General features: G+C 39.6%; 1 protein-coding gene across 1 annotated transcript in view; it reads right to left on the bottom strand.

Annotated features, from left to right (window-relative positions):
* Positions 1–14,439, bottom strand: part of CCDC6 (coiled-coil domain containing 6) — a 104,685-nt gene that overhangs the window by 34,278 nt on the left and 55,968 nt on the right. The window contains exon 3 of the mRNA XM_046653008.1: positions 538–666. Coding sequence (XP_046508964.1) covers positions 538–666 — 129 coding nt within the window. The remainder of the gene's footprint in view (positions 1–537; positions 667–14,439) is intronic.

Below are 14,439 nucleotides of genomic sequence, written 5' to 3'. Positions count from 1 at the left end.
AATGAAGTTAATTCAAGGTGATACAACCAGTCAGTGGATGAAACAGAATGCACAACCACGTCAAGACTCCATATCTGTGTCAACGAATTTAGTTGGGAGAAGATAAGGTACATATAAGGCTGCTAATAATTCAAAGAAAAAAAGTGCGAATTGTTTGTTCTGAAGAACCTTGAAAGAAAAGTTTTAGTTCCACAGCAACACCATCTCAGGAACTTTCACAGAAACTATCCTGTGGTTAAAAACATATTCTTCCCCCTTTGCAAAAGGAACCTAACATTTCCTGCCTATAAATCAGTACATTACAACATATCTCCTGAAACTTTATTAATTGTGGTTAAAAAAAGAGAAAGCGTGTGAGAGAGCAAGCAGGTGCTATGCACACTTGTCAATGCTTACTTCAGAAATGAAGTCTCCACTGTGGGAAAAAAAAAGCTGAAAAATATTTTTCACTTCTATTCCTCTGGCATCCTAAAGCCTGAAAGAACAGTTGATGACATGAGGGAAAAAAAATGCAGAGAGAGCGCTATAAATTCTTACCTGCTCTAATGTAAGCTGCTTAGAAATCGTATCGTTCTCCAGTTTTTTAATTTTCTTCATCAGTTTGTTCACCTGGAATTCCTGCTCCTGTTCGAGATGTTGTTCTAGTTCGGCTTTCTCATGCTGCAACTGGAAAACAAAAGAACCACAGATGTGGAGAAGAAGACACTCAAAAGCCATAGCAACAAGGGCTCCAAAAGCTGGTTACACTGAGTAAGAGACAGCATCACAAAAGTTACACTACTCATTTCTGCTCCTATACCCAAATGTACACCTAGTAACCAGTTCCTCAGTGGTTCCTCTAACTTATAACCTGAAATTATAGTGCAAATACCTAGGCACTGGATCTTAGCCAGGAGGCCGAGAACTGACAGGGCAAACACACATGAGCATCAAACTACGATTAAACACAGATTTCAACTTTAAAAAACATATATGTGGTTGCCTCTGTAGGGAGGAAGTGGGAGACTAAGGAATGAGGAAAGGAAGGAAACTTACTTTTTAACATAAATATACCCTTCGGTACTTTTTAAGTTTTATACCATGGGCATAAAAAATAATAAATTAAAAAAGAAATTTCGTACTGACTTTTTACTAAATGAATTCGTTTACTCAGGTTTACATTAATGTACGTAGAGAGGGGTAAGATGTTACAATCACAAAACATACTTGGTAAATTATTCCAAATGCTATTTTCCAATGTACTAGTAAGCATGCTTTGGCAAAAATCAGCACAATTAATTATCTTTCTATAATGAGATCATACATCTCATCTCCTTCCTAAAAACCAAGGAGGAAAGGCTCTGATTTATACAATTAAAAGATAAAGTTATGTTGCCATTGCAAGAGAAAACTTCTTAAAAATTTACTCCAATCTTCAAAACCATAAGGGAATAAAAGAAATCCAGTGGATACACAACAACCAGGGTTCCCATTAATAACTATGCATTATTTCCAACATTCTCAATTGGGGGGTTTTGTTGTTCCATAGTAGGGGTTGGAGGGAATGACAGCCACCCGGCCTGATATTTTCAGAACCAAGGAAAGATTAAGTAAAAGCTATTAAAAACAATGAAGCACATGGTTTTATTTTGGGGTCTAAGATGATACTGCTCCCTAATTTTACCCTCAAAACCATTTCTTTGGGTAGACACTGTATACCAGGTTCTTCATGTGTTAGGCAGGCATGATAACTCCCCTTTTATATGTGACAAAATAGGTTACTGGACCAACGTAACTGAGCTGGAAAGTGGCAGGGCTTGGGACTCATGCCCTGCTCTGAATCACAAACCAGTGTTCTCCAGCTGGATCCTGATCAAACCTAGGAGGGGGCAACTTCAAATTGCTCCACCCATAGTGCCTAATGCAGCCTTGACATTTGGAAAGTGAAATGATTAAACACAGAAAACAATAAGCCATGCACACTCACCCAGGGATGCTCCGTCTCTCTGAAAACCCTGCATAGGATGTAATGGACAATGGAGAAGGCTCAGCTGGGCCTGATGAACCTCAAAATGGCTACACCTAACCCACTCCACGTTTGATACAATTTCCACCACTCTCAAAGCACATACTTAGTAAAAAAAAAAAAAAAAAGTTTAAAATCTGATACAGTCTTCTAATACTGGAAATGTTGACTGCACAGATGCTGTTTTTCCTCCAACTGTTTTTGATGTGCAACTCCAAAAAAAAGTTGATCAACCTTGCAGGGACCCAGAAAAAAAGCAGATGTAAGGAGGTACTTACACTGACAAATCTATTTTTAGCTAGCTCTTTAAAACTCAGGTTCTGCAAGACCAAGCAGTAATTAAAAGAACTAAGAGAAATGGACAGAGAACAAGAAGAGTTCCTGGCATTTCAGACACAAAAGACCCCAATGGGACAAATATTACTTATGAGGAAAAAACAGCAAACTATGGACATATTTATCTAACACTTTTATTCTATAAACATTTGCTGTATATCTTCCATTTGCAGGTACTGTGTTAATGGTGGGTGAAATCTATAGTTATTATCTTTGCCCTAAAATAGTTAATGAACACTAGACTTAAATGATATCTATTGGTTTTAGAAAAATAAACTTTAGTCTTAAAACTTGTAAGCTATTTGCATAAAGTTTTTTTTTCGGTAGCTGTGTCTTCCGGCAATATGTTTTCAATTACTGCCATTTTTATTTGAAAGACCCTCCCCCTCCTTTTTTTTAGCATTATGCTTCTGCCTTGAGGTAAATTAAAACAATAAAGGATGCAATCTAACAACGAAAAATCTCTTGCCCATCAAGGAACGTTTGTCACAGACTGCTAATCTGAGAAAAGGTAAGGTCTCATTGGCTTACAGGAAAATATTCCTATTTAGACAGATGGGTTAACATTGTCAATATCTGATGGGTTAACACTGTCGATATCTGATGAGGTTACTTCCTTTAAGAATACAGATTAAACTAGTAATGAAATCTATAAAAGCTCTCAATTTTAAGAGGCTTTTTCCTTTCAAGAGCTATGCCCTGAGGAAAATGTGATGGTAAAGTTGTCATTACCAGAACTCAAGGAAGGTCCCTGGGTTACACTAACCCATTGGAAAATATCAAGCCATTCTGAGACGTAACTCTGTTTGCCAAAGATTCACAGTTTTCATCATCCCCCAAAGACAGAGCTGCTGCCTGCTTTGTTCAGGCATCTCTCAGGCGACACAATTTAGGAGCTGGGAACGGAGTTTCTGAACAAAACACTAGAAATAGAAAATATGGTTCTTCCTTGGAACAAAGAAACCAGCATAAAAAGAGAAACACAAGAGAAATTCAGAAATCTCCCAAAAAAATCACGAGACGAGAGTTAAGATGACCAAGAGAAGGAGGCAGGACAGGGGAAGGGATCTCGAGAAACAACCAACCATAGAGTTGGCCTCATAACAGTTTGCCTGAGAAAAATTCAGAAATGTTTCTGTTTTAAACAGATACCATGTAAATTCAAGCCATGTGGCCCCAAAAGGGCTTGAACTAACACCCTGAATCTACCTGCCTATTTTAAAGCTGTAGCTCAAGACACCACAAACAAAAAGCCTAAAAGGAAGCCTGGGGCAGGCTGACCCAAGACTAGCTACCAGACATAAACTCCAGTTGCATCTCCGTCTGAGTAACATCTTCAACATGGGCATAAAATTCAAGGCATGGTTTTAAATTTCTAATCACAGGTCTTAATGCTGTACAAGCAATTTTAAATCTTCCAATAAGGTCAGAGATCCTGAACAAGAACAAAAAAAATTCAAACTAAGAAGTGAACAGTCAAGCAAATTCTATTAATGTGTTTGAAATAAACTCATGTGCATCTTAAATATACCTAAAGCAAAATACCTACATCGATTAAGTTTTTTTCAAAATTAGAATTTTCTGTAAATATACTTTTTATAAAGTCAATCTCAAAGGTTATAGAATAGTTTTATAACTGTTATTTGTGCAATATATTGTTAACATAAAAAAAAAAACCCTGTAGAGCTAAAATCACATTATGTAACAGATGATTCACCAGCAGCACATTTTCAATGGAATTAGGGTTATACAAATAAAGGTTTGTTCTCTTAGGATTTAGCATGAAAAATATATTAACATAACTGAAAAAGCCATAAGCAATGATACAATTATAAACTTATAAAATTCTAAGTACTAAAACTTGAGCATTTTCTTATTGTACCCACTCATTATATATGGAGGCCCAAAGCAAAATTCCAGCCCATTAAAAAATACAAGTGCAGCATTAATTTCATCGAAAACAGGCTAGCCTTAAGCATCGTTCAATTACCAATAATTACTGTCTTATAATTCACAAAGGCTTTCTGGAATCACTTCAGTGAACCAGGCCTCTTAGACAAGAGATTCAAGAACTCTTCATTGAATAACTTTTTATGCTGGGCAGAATTCTCTCTAGCAGGTAGAGGCATTGGAAATCGTTCACCTGAGAGAACCACCATAGGTGCACATGTAGGTTGGCTGTTGAGCCAGTTCGCTCACCAAGCATGCAGCTGGTTTGCCAAATCCCAGGCTGGGTGAAGTGTGTTTACAAGTCTGGGCTTGTTGTCAATCCAGCCCATGCCAAGGGAGACAAGCCTTCTGGCCACCAGCCCCAGGACCCAGCTTTCTCAACGCAACTTGAGAATAAACCCAAGATGCCCCCACCTCTGTTTTCACTAGTCAACACTAATATTTCTCTCTGTACTACATACAGTCTCGCAACCCAACATCCCTGGTCTATTGACAACTACCAAGGACTAGAGCTATCTGTATTGGACCAAGTAAAGGCTACCGGAGGACAATAACTTCATTAAGTCATTGGACTGTCAAAAGCAATTATCATGTTATTAACATGAACTTTGAAAAAAAAGTTCAAAACTATCACTCAGAACATTGAGTTTCCCAAGACTGCTCGACTGAGCAGCCTGAGCACAAAGTCAGCCTTCCCACCTCAAACTTAGAACATCACGACTAAACGCCTCTTGGGCCCACACTTATTCCCACCTCCTTCCCCTCTTCTGTTACTGGTACCATTATTCTCAGCCAACACCTCATATCTCGTCAGTTACCAAATGGCATAAGTCAGCCTCCATATCAGCTGTCAAACATACCCTCCTTCTATGCTCATGGCCCCAGTCTAGTGCAGGTCTTTTATTTCTCTTCACTGGGACACTGCCAAAGCTCCTAATGGATCTCCCTGGATCCACCGTACGCCATCCTAGCAGACAAACCCTATTATTTCAACACCCTGCTCAAAACTCTTCAAGGGCTCCGTACTACCTGCAGATTAAGTCCAAACTCATCTGCATGATGTTGGTGCAAATCCACAATCCAGTCCTTATGCAAGCTTCCCATGCTTTCCTTATGCTATTTTCACACTTAGCTCAAGTAACAGTCTAAGTTTTGCAAACATAAATGCCTTCAGGGTTCAGGCTTCTAGCAAACAAAGAATGGATGAGTCTAAGCACAGAGAATGGTAGCAATTGCAGTTAAAGGGAAAGTTGGTATCTTTTCCAAAAAAATTAAATTTTAAAAAATCAAACTCAACATGCTGAGTAAACACTTCTGGAGGCAACTCTGATCAGGGTCTTACAGACTGCAAGCCCTGCTGGTCACACTGGACCACTCTAACACAAGCTGCTGCACACTTCCTGCCCCCTACCCCTAGTCACACTGCGCCCCCTGCCTAGAGCGCCTGAATCCCTCCCTCCAACTTAGTGAAACTGGGGTAGGGCTGAGAAGACATCTTCCGCAGTGCCTTCCCACACAGCCTCAGTATGATGTATACTCCCCCTCCTCGAAGCTGTGATGAGCACACTGTGCTTCATGCGCACTTTAATGTCTAGTTCATGGTGTTTTTCATTTCCTTTCTACTATTAGATACTTTTAAAAGCAGCTAACACTTCAAGGCACTTAGTATGTACCGAGCACTTTATGGGCATCAATGCACTCAATCGCCATAACTCTATGGTAGATACTATTATGTGCATTTTACAATGGATTTAGCCACAGCTGAGAGAGGTAAGGTAACCTGCCCAAAGTCACAAAGCTGGCGAGGGGTAGACCCAGGGTTAAAACCTAGGTCTCTGGCCTCTAAGCCTTTGCCCTTATCCCTGATGGTGCTGCCACCCTCAAGCACCCGGGATATATTCTCAATCACCCTTACAGGACTGCAAGCTCCACAAAGAACAGTGAGCAGGACTTACTCAGTTCTACTCCAGAGCATCTAGAAAAGCCTTATCTAAGCAAAGACTGATTGGACAAATGATAATATCCTCACTTCCTAAGAACTGTTTCCCTCCTAGACGAAGCCTCAGGATGAGCAAAACAACTGGGCAAATATAAAGGATACCATTAGCGTATGTGTGTACACACATATATATAGTGCTCTCAGGTGACCTCACCCAATTAAGAAATATTAACATCACCAGCTCCCCCAAAGCCCCTTCATAATCATAGCCCCCCCATCTGCTAGAGGTAATCGCTCTCCTGATTCTTATGGTATTCACTTCCTTGCATCTTTTTCCTTAAAAAAAAATTTAATCTATGCATTTATTTCTAAACATTAGTTTTGCTTGGTTTCGTATTCTTTTTTGTCTAGTTTCCTCTGCTAAATGACCTTGTGATCTCATTCACTTCTGTTATTGAGTCTAATTGTGGTTTGTATTTTTATTACCTTATGATATCCCATTGGATGAGTATATTACCATTTATCCACTCCAGGGATGATGGGTATTTGGGTCATTTCTAGTTTTCCACTTGCCATAAAGAATATTCTTCTACACATCTAGCACATATGTGCACCCATTATGAAATATAGTCAGGAGTGGAACTGCTGGGTTATAGATAATGAATATTCCCAACTTCGTTAGGTAATGTCAAATTGTTTTCAAAATGGTTGAAACCCTTTCCATTCTCTGAGAGCAGTGCAGGAGAATTCTCTAGTAACATCTTGTGGTTTATTTCACCTTTCCTGATTACTACCGGGGTTGCATACTTTTTCATTTGCTTACTGGCCATCTGGCTAGCTGCTTATGTGAAGAGTCTATGAAAGTCTCTTGGCATTTTCCTTCTGGGTTGTCTGTTTTTCCTACAAATTTGCAGCTTTATGTTGGTTATATATGTCGCACATGTCTTCTCTCACTCTGTGGTCTGTCCTTGCATCCTCTTTCCATGATGTCCTATGATATGTCTTTGGTTCTATTCTCTAGGCATTAATTAATGACAACACTCCCAAATTTACATTCTAGCCCAGACTTCTCTGTTGAGAGAACCTCTGTCCAGCTGCTTATCTGTTATCTCCATTTGGACGTCTAGACATTTTAACTGAATTTTGACCGTCTCACTCCAAGTCTGCTCCACTTGCTGTCTTTTCCAACTTAAACGATGGTAACTCCATTCTTCCACCCATTGAAGCCAAAACCTCTAAGTCTTCCTTGACTCCGTCTTTTGTTCACGTCCACTTCTAATCCATCCTCAAATCCTATAAGATATTCCTTCAAAATTCATCCAGAACCCAGTGGTCACCATCTTCACTGCTACTATCCTAGAACAGTCCACCTCATCTCTTGGCGTGGATTATAGAACATCCTTCTAATAGATCTTCTTGCTCTCACCTTGGCCCCCACTCCATAATCTCTTCTCAACACAGCAATCAAAGCAATCAAAACAAGATCATTTCATTACCTTGCTCAAAACCCCCAGTGGCTCCCATCTCAGAGTGAAAGCCTAAGTCCTGATTGTGGCTCGAAAGGCTCCACATGATCTGCATGCTGGCCATCAAACCCCAGACCCACTGCCTTCCCAATCTCATCTCTTCCTCCTCTCCCTATAAGGCTCCACTGCAACCACACTGGCCTCTCTGCTGCTCCTCCAACATGGCAGGTACAAGTCCACCTCACGCCTTAGTACTTCCCTTTTCTCTCTGGCATCAGTGCTCTTCTCTCAGAGATCCACATGGCTAGCTTTCTTTTCTCCAAGATGTGTTCTACTATCATCTCAGTGATTAACTCATTTAATATTTCAACAGCCCCCATAACCTTTACATAGATCTATTTTGTTCTGTAGCACTTAATACCTTCTCACGGTTTATGAAGCTATCTTCTACATTTTCATACTTAACTGGTTGTTGCTGGTATACAGAAATACATTTTTTATGTGAAAAAACGCAATTCTAGTTATTTACTGTAAGTTTTTTAAGATTTTCCAATTATAAGACCATAAATAAGTGGCAATCTTAGTTCCCCTTTCTAATCCTCGTATATATTTTTTTTTTTTTTTTTTTTTTTTGCCTTTCTCTACTGGCTAGGAATCTACAACAATGCTGAACAGAAGAAAATACAGCAGACATCCTTTTCCTGTTATTGATTTTAAAGGGAAAGTTGTTAACTTGTCTAATAACATCATGTTTGGGTAGGCTTTTGGTAGACACTTTTTGTCAGCTTTCTCTCTTTTTTTTTCTTCTTCTTTTTTTTTGGTGAGGAAGATTTGCCCTGAGCTAACATCCATCACCAATCTTGCTCTTTTTTTGCTTGAGGAAGATTAGCCCTGAGCTAACGTCCGTGCCTATCTTCCTCTATTTTCTATGTGGCATGCCTCCACAGCATGAGTGATGAGTGGAGCAAGTTCCCACCTAGAATGTCAACCCGGACAACCAAAGCGGAGCATGTAGAACTTTAACCTCTCAGCCACAGGGCCAGCCCCTTAAGTTCTATTCTTGGTTCACTATGATTTAGTAATGAATTGTTACATTTTAACAAGTCATTTTTCTCCATCTATTAATATGATCACGGTTTTTTCTTTTTATTCTGTGAATGTGGCAAATTACACATACTGATTTTCCATTGTTAAATTAACCTTGCGTAAATCCAACATGGTCATGAAGCATTATCCTTTTAATATATTTTTGGCTTCATTTTCCTTATAAAATTTTTGTTCACAATTGATATTTCACTATAATTTACCTTTCTAGTACTTAAGTTTGAGCATTAAGGTTATATTAGCCTTAAAATAAGCTGGGAAGCGTCTTTTGTTTCTTTTTAAACTTTAGAGTTAATAGAAGATTAGAATTATTTCATCCTTAAATGTTTGCTACAACTCTTGGCGAAACCACTTGACCTGGAATTCTTTTTCTAGGAAGGCTGTTGATCACTGATTCAATTTCTCTAATGGTTAGAAAGCACAGGTTTTCTATTTCTTCCTCATTCGGTTGTAGAAAGTTAGAATTTGTCTACTTCATCTAAAATTTCAAATGCATTGCCATGTAGTTACTCATTTATCCTTTGCATGTCTGCAAAAAAAGCTGGGATATGCTTCAATTTCCTAACAAAGATTTCAAACTTGTCATTTATTTCTTTGACTGTAGTAAATATGGCTGCTTTGTAGTCTATGCCTGATAATTCCAATATCTAAAATATCTGTGAAGTCCCTTTCTATTCTGTTCTTTCTGCTGGTTTACATTCATGAAATCTCCTATCTCCATGTCCCTGGTTCTCCTCATATGATGGACAACGTACTCGAAATTTTATTTGTAGGAGAAACTTGCGGCCTAGGTGAGTGATGGTATCTTCCTCCAGAAAATTCCATTTTCTTCTTCTAGGCACCATAAGTCTGGATCCACCTTAATCCAAAACCAAAGCTTTATGTTCTCTGGCTCTCCCAGATGATGCAAAACTGGTTCATTCTTTTTTTTTTTAAAGATTTTATTTTTCTCCCCAAAGCTCCCCGGTACATAGTTGTATATTTCGTTGTGGGTCCTTCTAGTTGTGGCATGTGGGATGCTGCCTCAGCGTGGTCTGATGAGCAGTGCCATGTCCGTGCCCAGGATTCGAACCAACGAAACACTGGGCCGCCTGCAGCGGAGTGCGCGAACTTAACCACTCGGCCACGGGGCCGGCCCCAAAACTGGTTCATTCTTATCCTGAGGGTGTAGCTCTTCATGATTCCAACTTAAAGTGGGGGTGATTTATCATTGTCCTCACCTTTGGCCAGCCCTGAGCTTTGACTTCTGGAACCCCAGCTCCACACAGCTACCAAAAACACAAGTCAGTTTCTCAGCTGTTTCTCAAAATGAAGAGCAAATGCTCTCAGGACAAAAGCGGCCTTGGGTGCTGGGGTCTTCTCTCGATTCCCATCTTCCCCCCGATCTCAGCCCAACAGTTCTTCACTGTCTTCTTTGTTCTTTAATGCTTTTAACAAAAATTTAAAAGGATTTTGTCTAGCTTTTACTTATCCTCAGTGAAGCTTGTCTACATTGACTCTATCACTTTCTAGAGTAGAAGGCACATACAATTTTTACAAAGGAAAAAAATAGGTAAATCCTTCTAGAAAATTAATTATTTTTAAGATTTTACTTCCTTGTCAACATTCTCAACACCAAGGACTAGAGTCGAGCAGCCACTTCTGAGCAGACGGCTCTAGAACAACATCAGGCATCCCTCCACTGAGAACATCTAAAGGGCTAAGTTTGAGTTTGCTAATTTCAATCGCATGATGCTGCTGAAAGCATCACCACCTTTAAAGAAATCCCCGTTGTTAAGTTTGCGCACTCCGCTGCGGCGGCCCAGGGTTCACCAGTTCAGATCCTGGGCGCAGACATGGCACCACTCGTCAAGCCATGCTGAGGCGGCATCTCACATGCCACAACTAGAGGGACCCACGAGTAAAATATACAACTATTGACCAGAGGGCTTTGGGGAGAAAAAGGAAAAATAAAATTAAAAAAAAAAAAAAAAAGAAATCTGGTTAGGAGAAAGGTTAAAGAAAGATGCTCCAAAAATAAAATTAAAAAGTCCTTTAGGCTCTGGAGTCAGCCTTCCCTGTTGAACATCCATCGTGCAAAAGCCAGCAGTTTCTTCTGAAGAATAGTGTTTCACCCAAGAATTCATTCTAAGCTGAGTCATGATCGCAAATTAAAATGAAAAGACTCATCTTTCTTATCTGGTTTATGAAGAAGAGGTCAGAGGGAGGTGAAGTCAGCAGCAGGACACACCTCTGCGTGTCAAGGGAACTACAGACTGGGCTGACTGTGCCCCGTTTGGAAAATGAAAAAGAACCCACCCGAGAAACGCAAACGTTGCAACATTTTTAACAGCAAAGTTTTAAAATCTTTTGAAAAGCATTTCCAGGGATGGCTAAAGTCCATCTACGGTGGAGCCAAGTATCCTTCAATAACCAAGATTCACCTTTTCAACTAGAAATAACAACGCGTACCCCTACTCTGGTGAATAAGCAACCTCTCACTCCAGCCTCATCTAATTATTTTTCATTTCATGTTCCTTCTACTTTTCTTTTCTCTCTACCTGCATTTTCCCACATTTTGTCAAAGAGGTCAGAATGGGAAGGTTCTAGGCCCTTACGTTTTTGGCAGTCTATGCTGGTACATCAAATCTAGCCATAATCAACACACATACACACACTTTGAAAGAAACTCAGAGACTTCTTAAGACTAAAGAACTGCGTCAAGTTTATTGTATTTTCTAATCATAATGCAAATTCTGTTGGAATGAGAGGTTTTTGGCATTCTACTAACAGGAAAATTCTGGCTTATAATTTGGTCCCTGGTGGTTGCAGCATCTAAAATGCATTAAAAACATCCCAGGAGCCGTTTGCAGATGTATCGTGAACACAATGTGTAAGCCTCTTGCTCCATAAAAAGAAACAAAGAACAGACAAAGCTGAGGTTTAGATAACTTGGAATGAAAAACAACATTAAAAAAAAAAAAAATCCCTGCTCCAACTGTTTTGTAAACTATTAGGGGATAGCAAATTTTTCTGGCCAGCATTAAGAGCCCTGACAAACTAAGAGGCAAGAGGGCTACTGGTCTAGCCACTTTCATACAGAACATATTGCAAGGTCTCTTCTCCCCTGCCGTGGGGAGAAACAGGTTTTCATCTGAATGGATGTAGTGGCAGTCTTAGCCTAGTTGCCTTTAAAATTAACCAAACAGAGCTTTATACATATTTATCACCCTGGCACGTGATTTTGCTGCCTGCACAGATGAAACGACTTCATGGCCATCCCAGCAACATGGAAAACTTTGGGTAAAAAAGGCAGCCTCAGATTCTGGTGTACACGCTTGAGGAGAAGGGAACTGGGAGTCTATACTCACTTCTAACACCCGCAGAAACGCCTGCTACCCAGAGACATAGCCTTTCTGTGGTTAGGGAAGCGTACACTCTAAAACACTGAATCCATCAAGATAGTATTGGAAGAAGAAACTCCTTCAGAATTGAGGGGAGCAGAGGGAGAAGGTAAATGAAGTGATAAGCCTTCGTCTAGATGAATAGGCAGATTCAGGGGCTTATTGAAACTGTTCCTCCTGTGCCAACGAGATGGAAGAATAACTCTGTTGCGTGATAGCCTCTGAACTGCTCAGCTATAAATCATTTGGTAGTGGCAGCCTCAGCTGTGGTTTTTGCCCACAACTTCCTTCCTTTCCTCCATATATCATCTTTCCAGAGATACTAGGAAACTTCAACTATTTTAATTCTAGGAGGCATTCTAATCTCAGGGACCAAGTCAATAATTATAAAAATAAACCATGCCACTTAACAAGAGATCCAGAAAACTTCTGCTCTTAAGCACTTTCAATCATCAATAAGGATGTGCCCCCTCTCATAAGGACACGAGTATAATAATTTCTATGATAGCTATAGTGGCATTATTTTCTAAGGACCAGATCCAATTTCAAATGTGAATCAAAAGTACAAAACTATAAACCTATTTGTTATTTTAGGTCTAAAATTTGGAAGTTGGATTAGCTTGAAAAGATTGAGTGACATATGTAATACCTGGTACTCTTCTTACCTTAGTCCTCTTCCAGGGTTTAAAAAAAACACAAGAAGTATTAATTAAGTTTTGGCAGTGGCATTGGTTAAGAAGCATACAGGCAACAACTGAACAGGGCTTCTCAAAGAGCAGGATGCTTCATAAAAGCAAGAAAAAAAATCCACAATTGCTAAAACTATTATCAGTCTCAGCAAGGACAGGTCTTCCAGTTGGCACTGGTGATTGGTGGGTAAGAGTTAGCCAGGGGAAGTAGGAATTTTTTTAAAAAAAGTGTTAAGACTGAGGGCCAGTGGAATGAATCATATGGAGACTGACAAGACAGTTAAGCTAATCATGAGAGAATTCTGATTATACTAGCTCTTAATGATTTGGGCAGTCCAGAATCTTCTATCACCTGCAAATAAGCCCGACTCTGCATCGGACTTCAGTGGGGGCATTGCTGTCCATGACAAACAGATGCAACTATGACAGTAGGACCCTGAGCTCTCAAACTCAGTGACAGAGAAGGAGGTTTCAAAAGGTAAGAGCCAAACAGGCATCAGAAAGTTTAAATTTCCTTTTTAGGAAATAAGATCTTCTCTAATTACAAAAGCAATGCACGTTGCTTTTACAAAATGAGAAGGTAAGGGACACAAGAAAATTAACATACCTGTAAGCTCAGCAGCCAAGCTAACGTTTTGGAGAATAGTCTTTCAGATTGTTTTTCTAACGTGCACGTTATACATCAAATCCTGATGAAGAGTCGGCTCACAAAACACTTCTTATAAATTTTAATTACAATTATGATTAAACTACAAACTGTCTTCAAGGCATTCCAGAGCTGAATGTGGTTCTGATGCAGGCCTGTGTTGGACTTAGTGAAAGTACTAGAGGGTTCTTTTTAGGACAATTCTCACCAGTCAGGTAATGAATCCCATGGTCTAGGCTCAGAAGGATGCAGATTTTTCAGACAAGAGTTTTCACAAAAGGAAGACATAATTTTCTGTCAATCCAGTGGATATATACAAAAACAAGGGAGAAAAGCTGCATGCTCTTTTTGGGGTGTGTTTTTGCTTGTTTCACAGTGAGGATTAACATATTTGGAAGTGTTTAAGCTATCTCCAGAACTCGATCTTCTGAAAGGGCAAGGGATTCCTTCTCATCTGTACTTAAATAAACTTGGTTCCGTTTTTAAAGATCCAAAATACCACCTCTGTCAGAGCGGATGGGAAGGGAGGTGTCTCCTCCACAGCAATAATCTCATTTTGTTCTGAGGACCAAAGAATTCCCTTGAAATGCACATAAAAGCATTGTTCAATCACTATACCAGAGACGACAGCCAAAGCACAGTGACAAAACCAAAACTGTTCTATAAATAGCCTCTCGGTGGCCTTTGGGTGAAAAATGCTAAAGGCTTTCAGGGTGAACAGGTCAATTCACTCATCTATCAGTGACGTCTGCAGTTCAGTTTCTCTGAGCAGGCTTTTCATAACAAGGTCCTATCCAGAAGCAAACATCCTACAGAGTCATGTTAAAGTAATTACACAGTTGGGAAAGTCTATTGGTACCAATTACTCGAAAAATGTTCCAGATGGAGATCAGTTCTCCACACTGGGTGGCAGAAAATGTG

The sequence above is a fragment of the Equus quagga genome, chromosome 2 (genome assembly GCF_021613505.1).
Source record: "Equus quagga isolate Etosha38 chromosome 2, UCLA_HA_Equagga_1.0, whole genome shotgun sequence".
Taxonomy (NCBI): Eukaryota; Metazoa; Chordata; class Mammalia; order Perissodactyla; family Equidae; genus Equus; species Equus quagga.
This window is presented reverse-complemented; position numbering and strand designations above follow the sequence as displayed.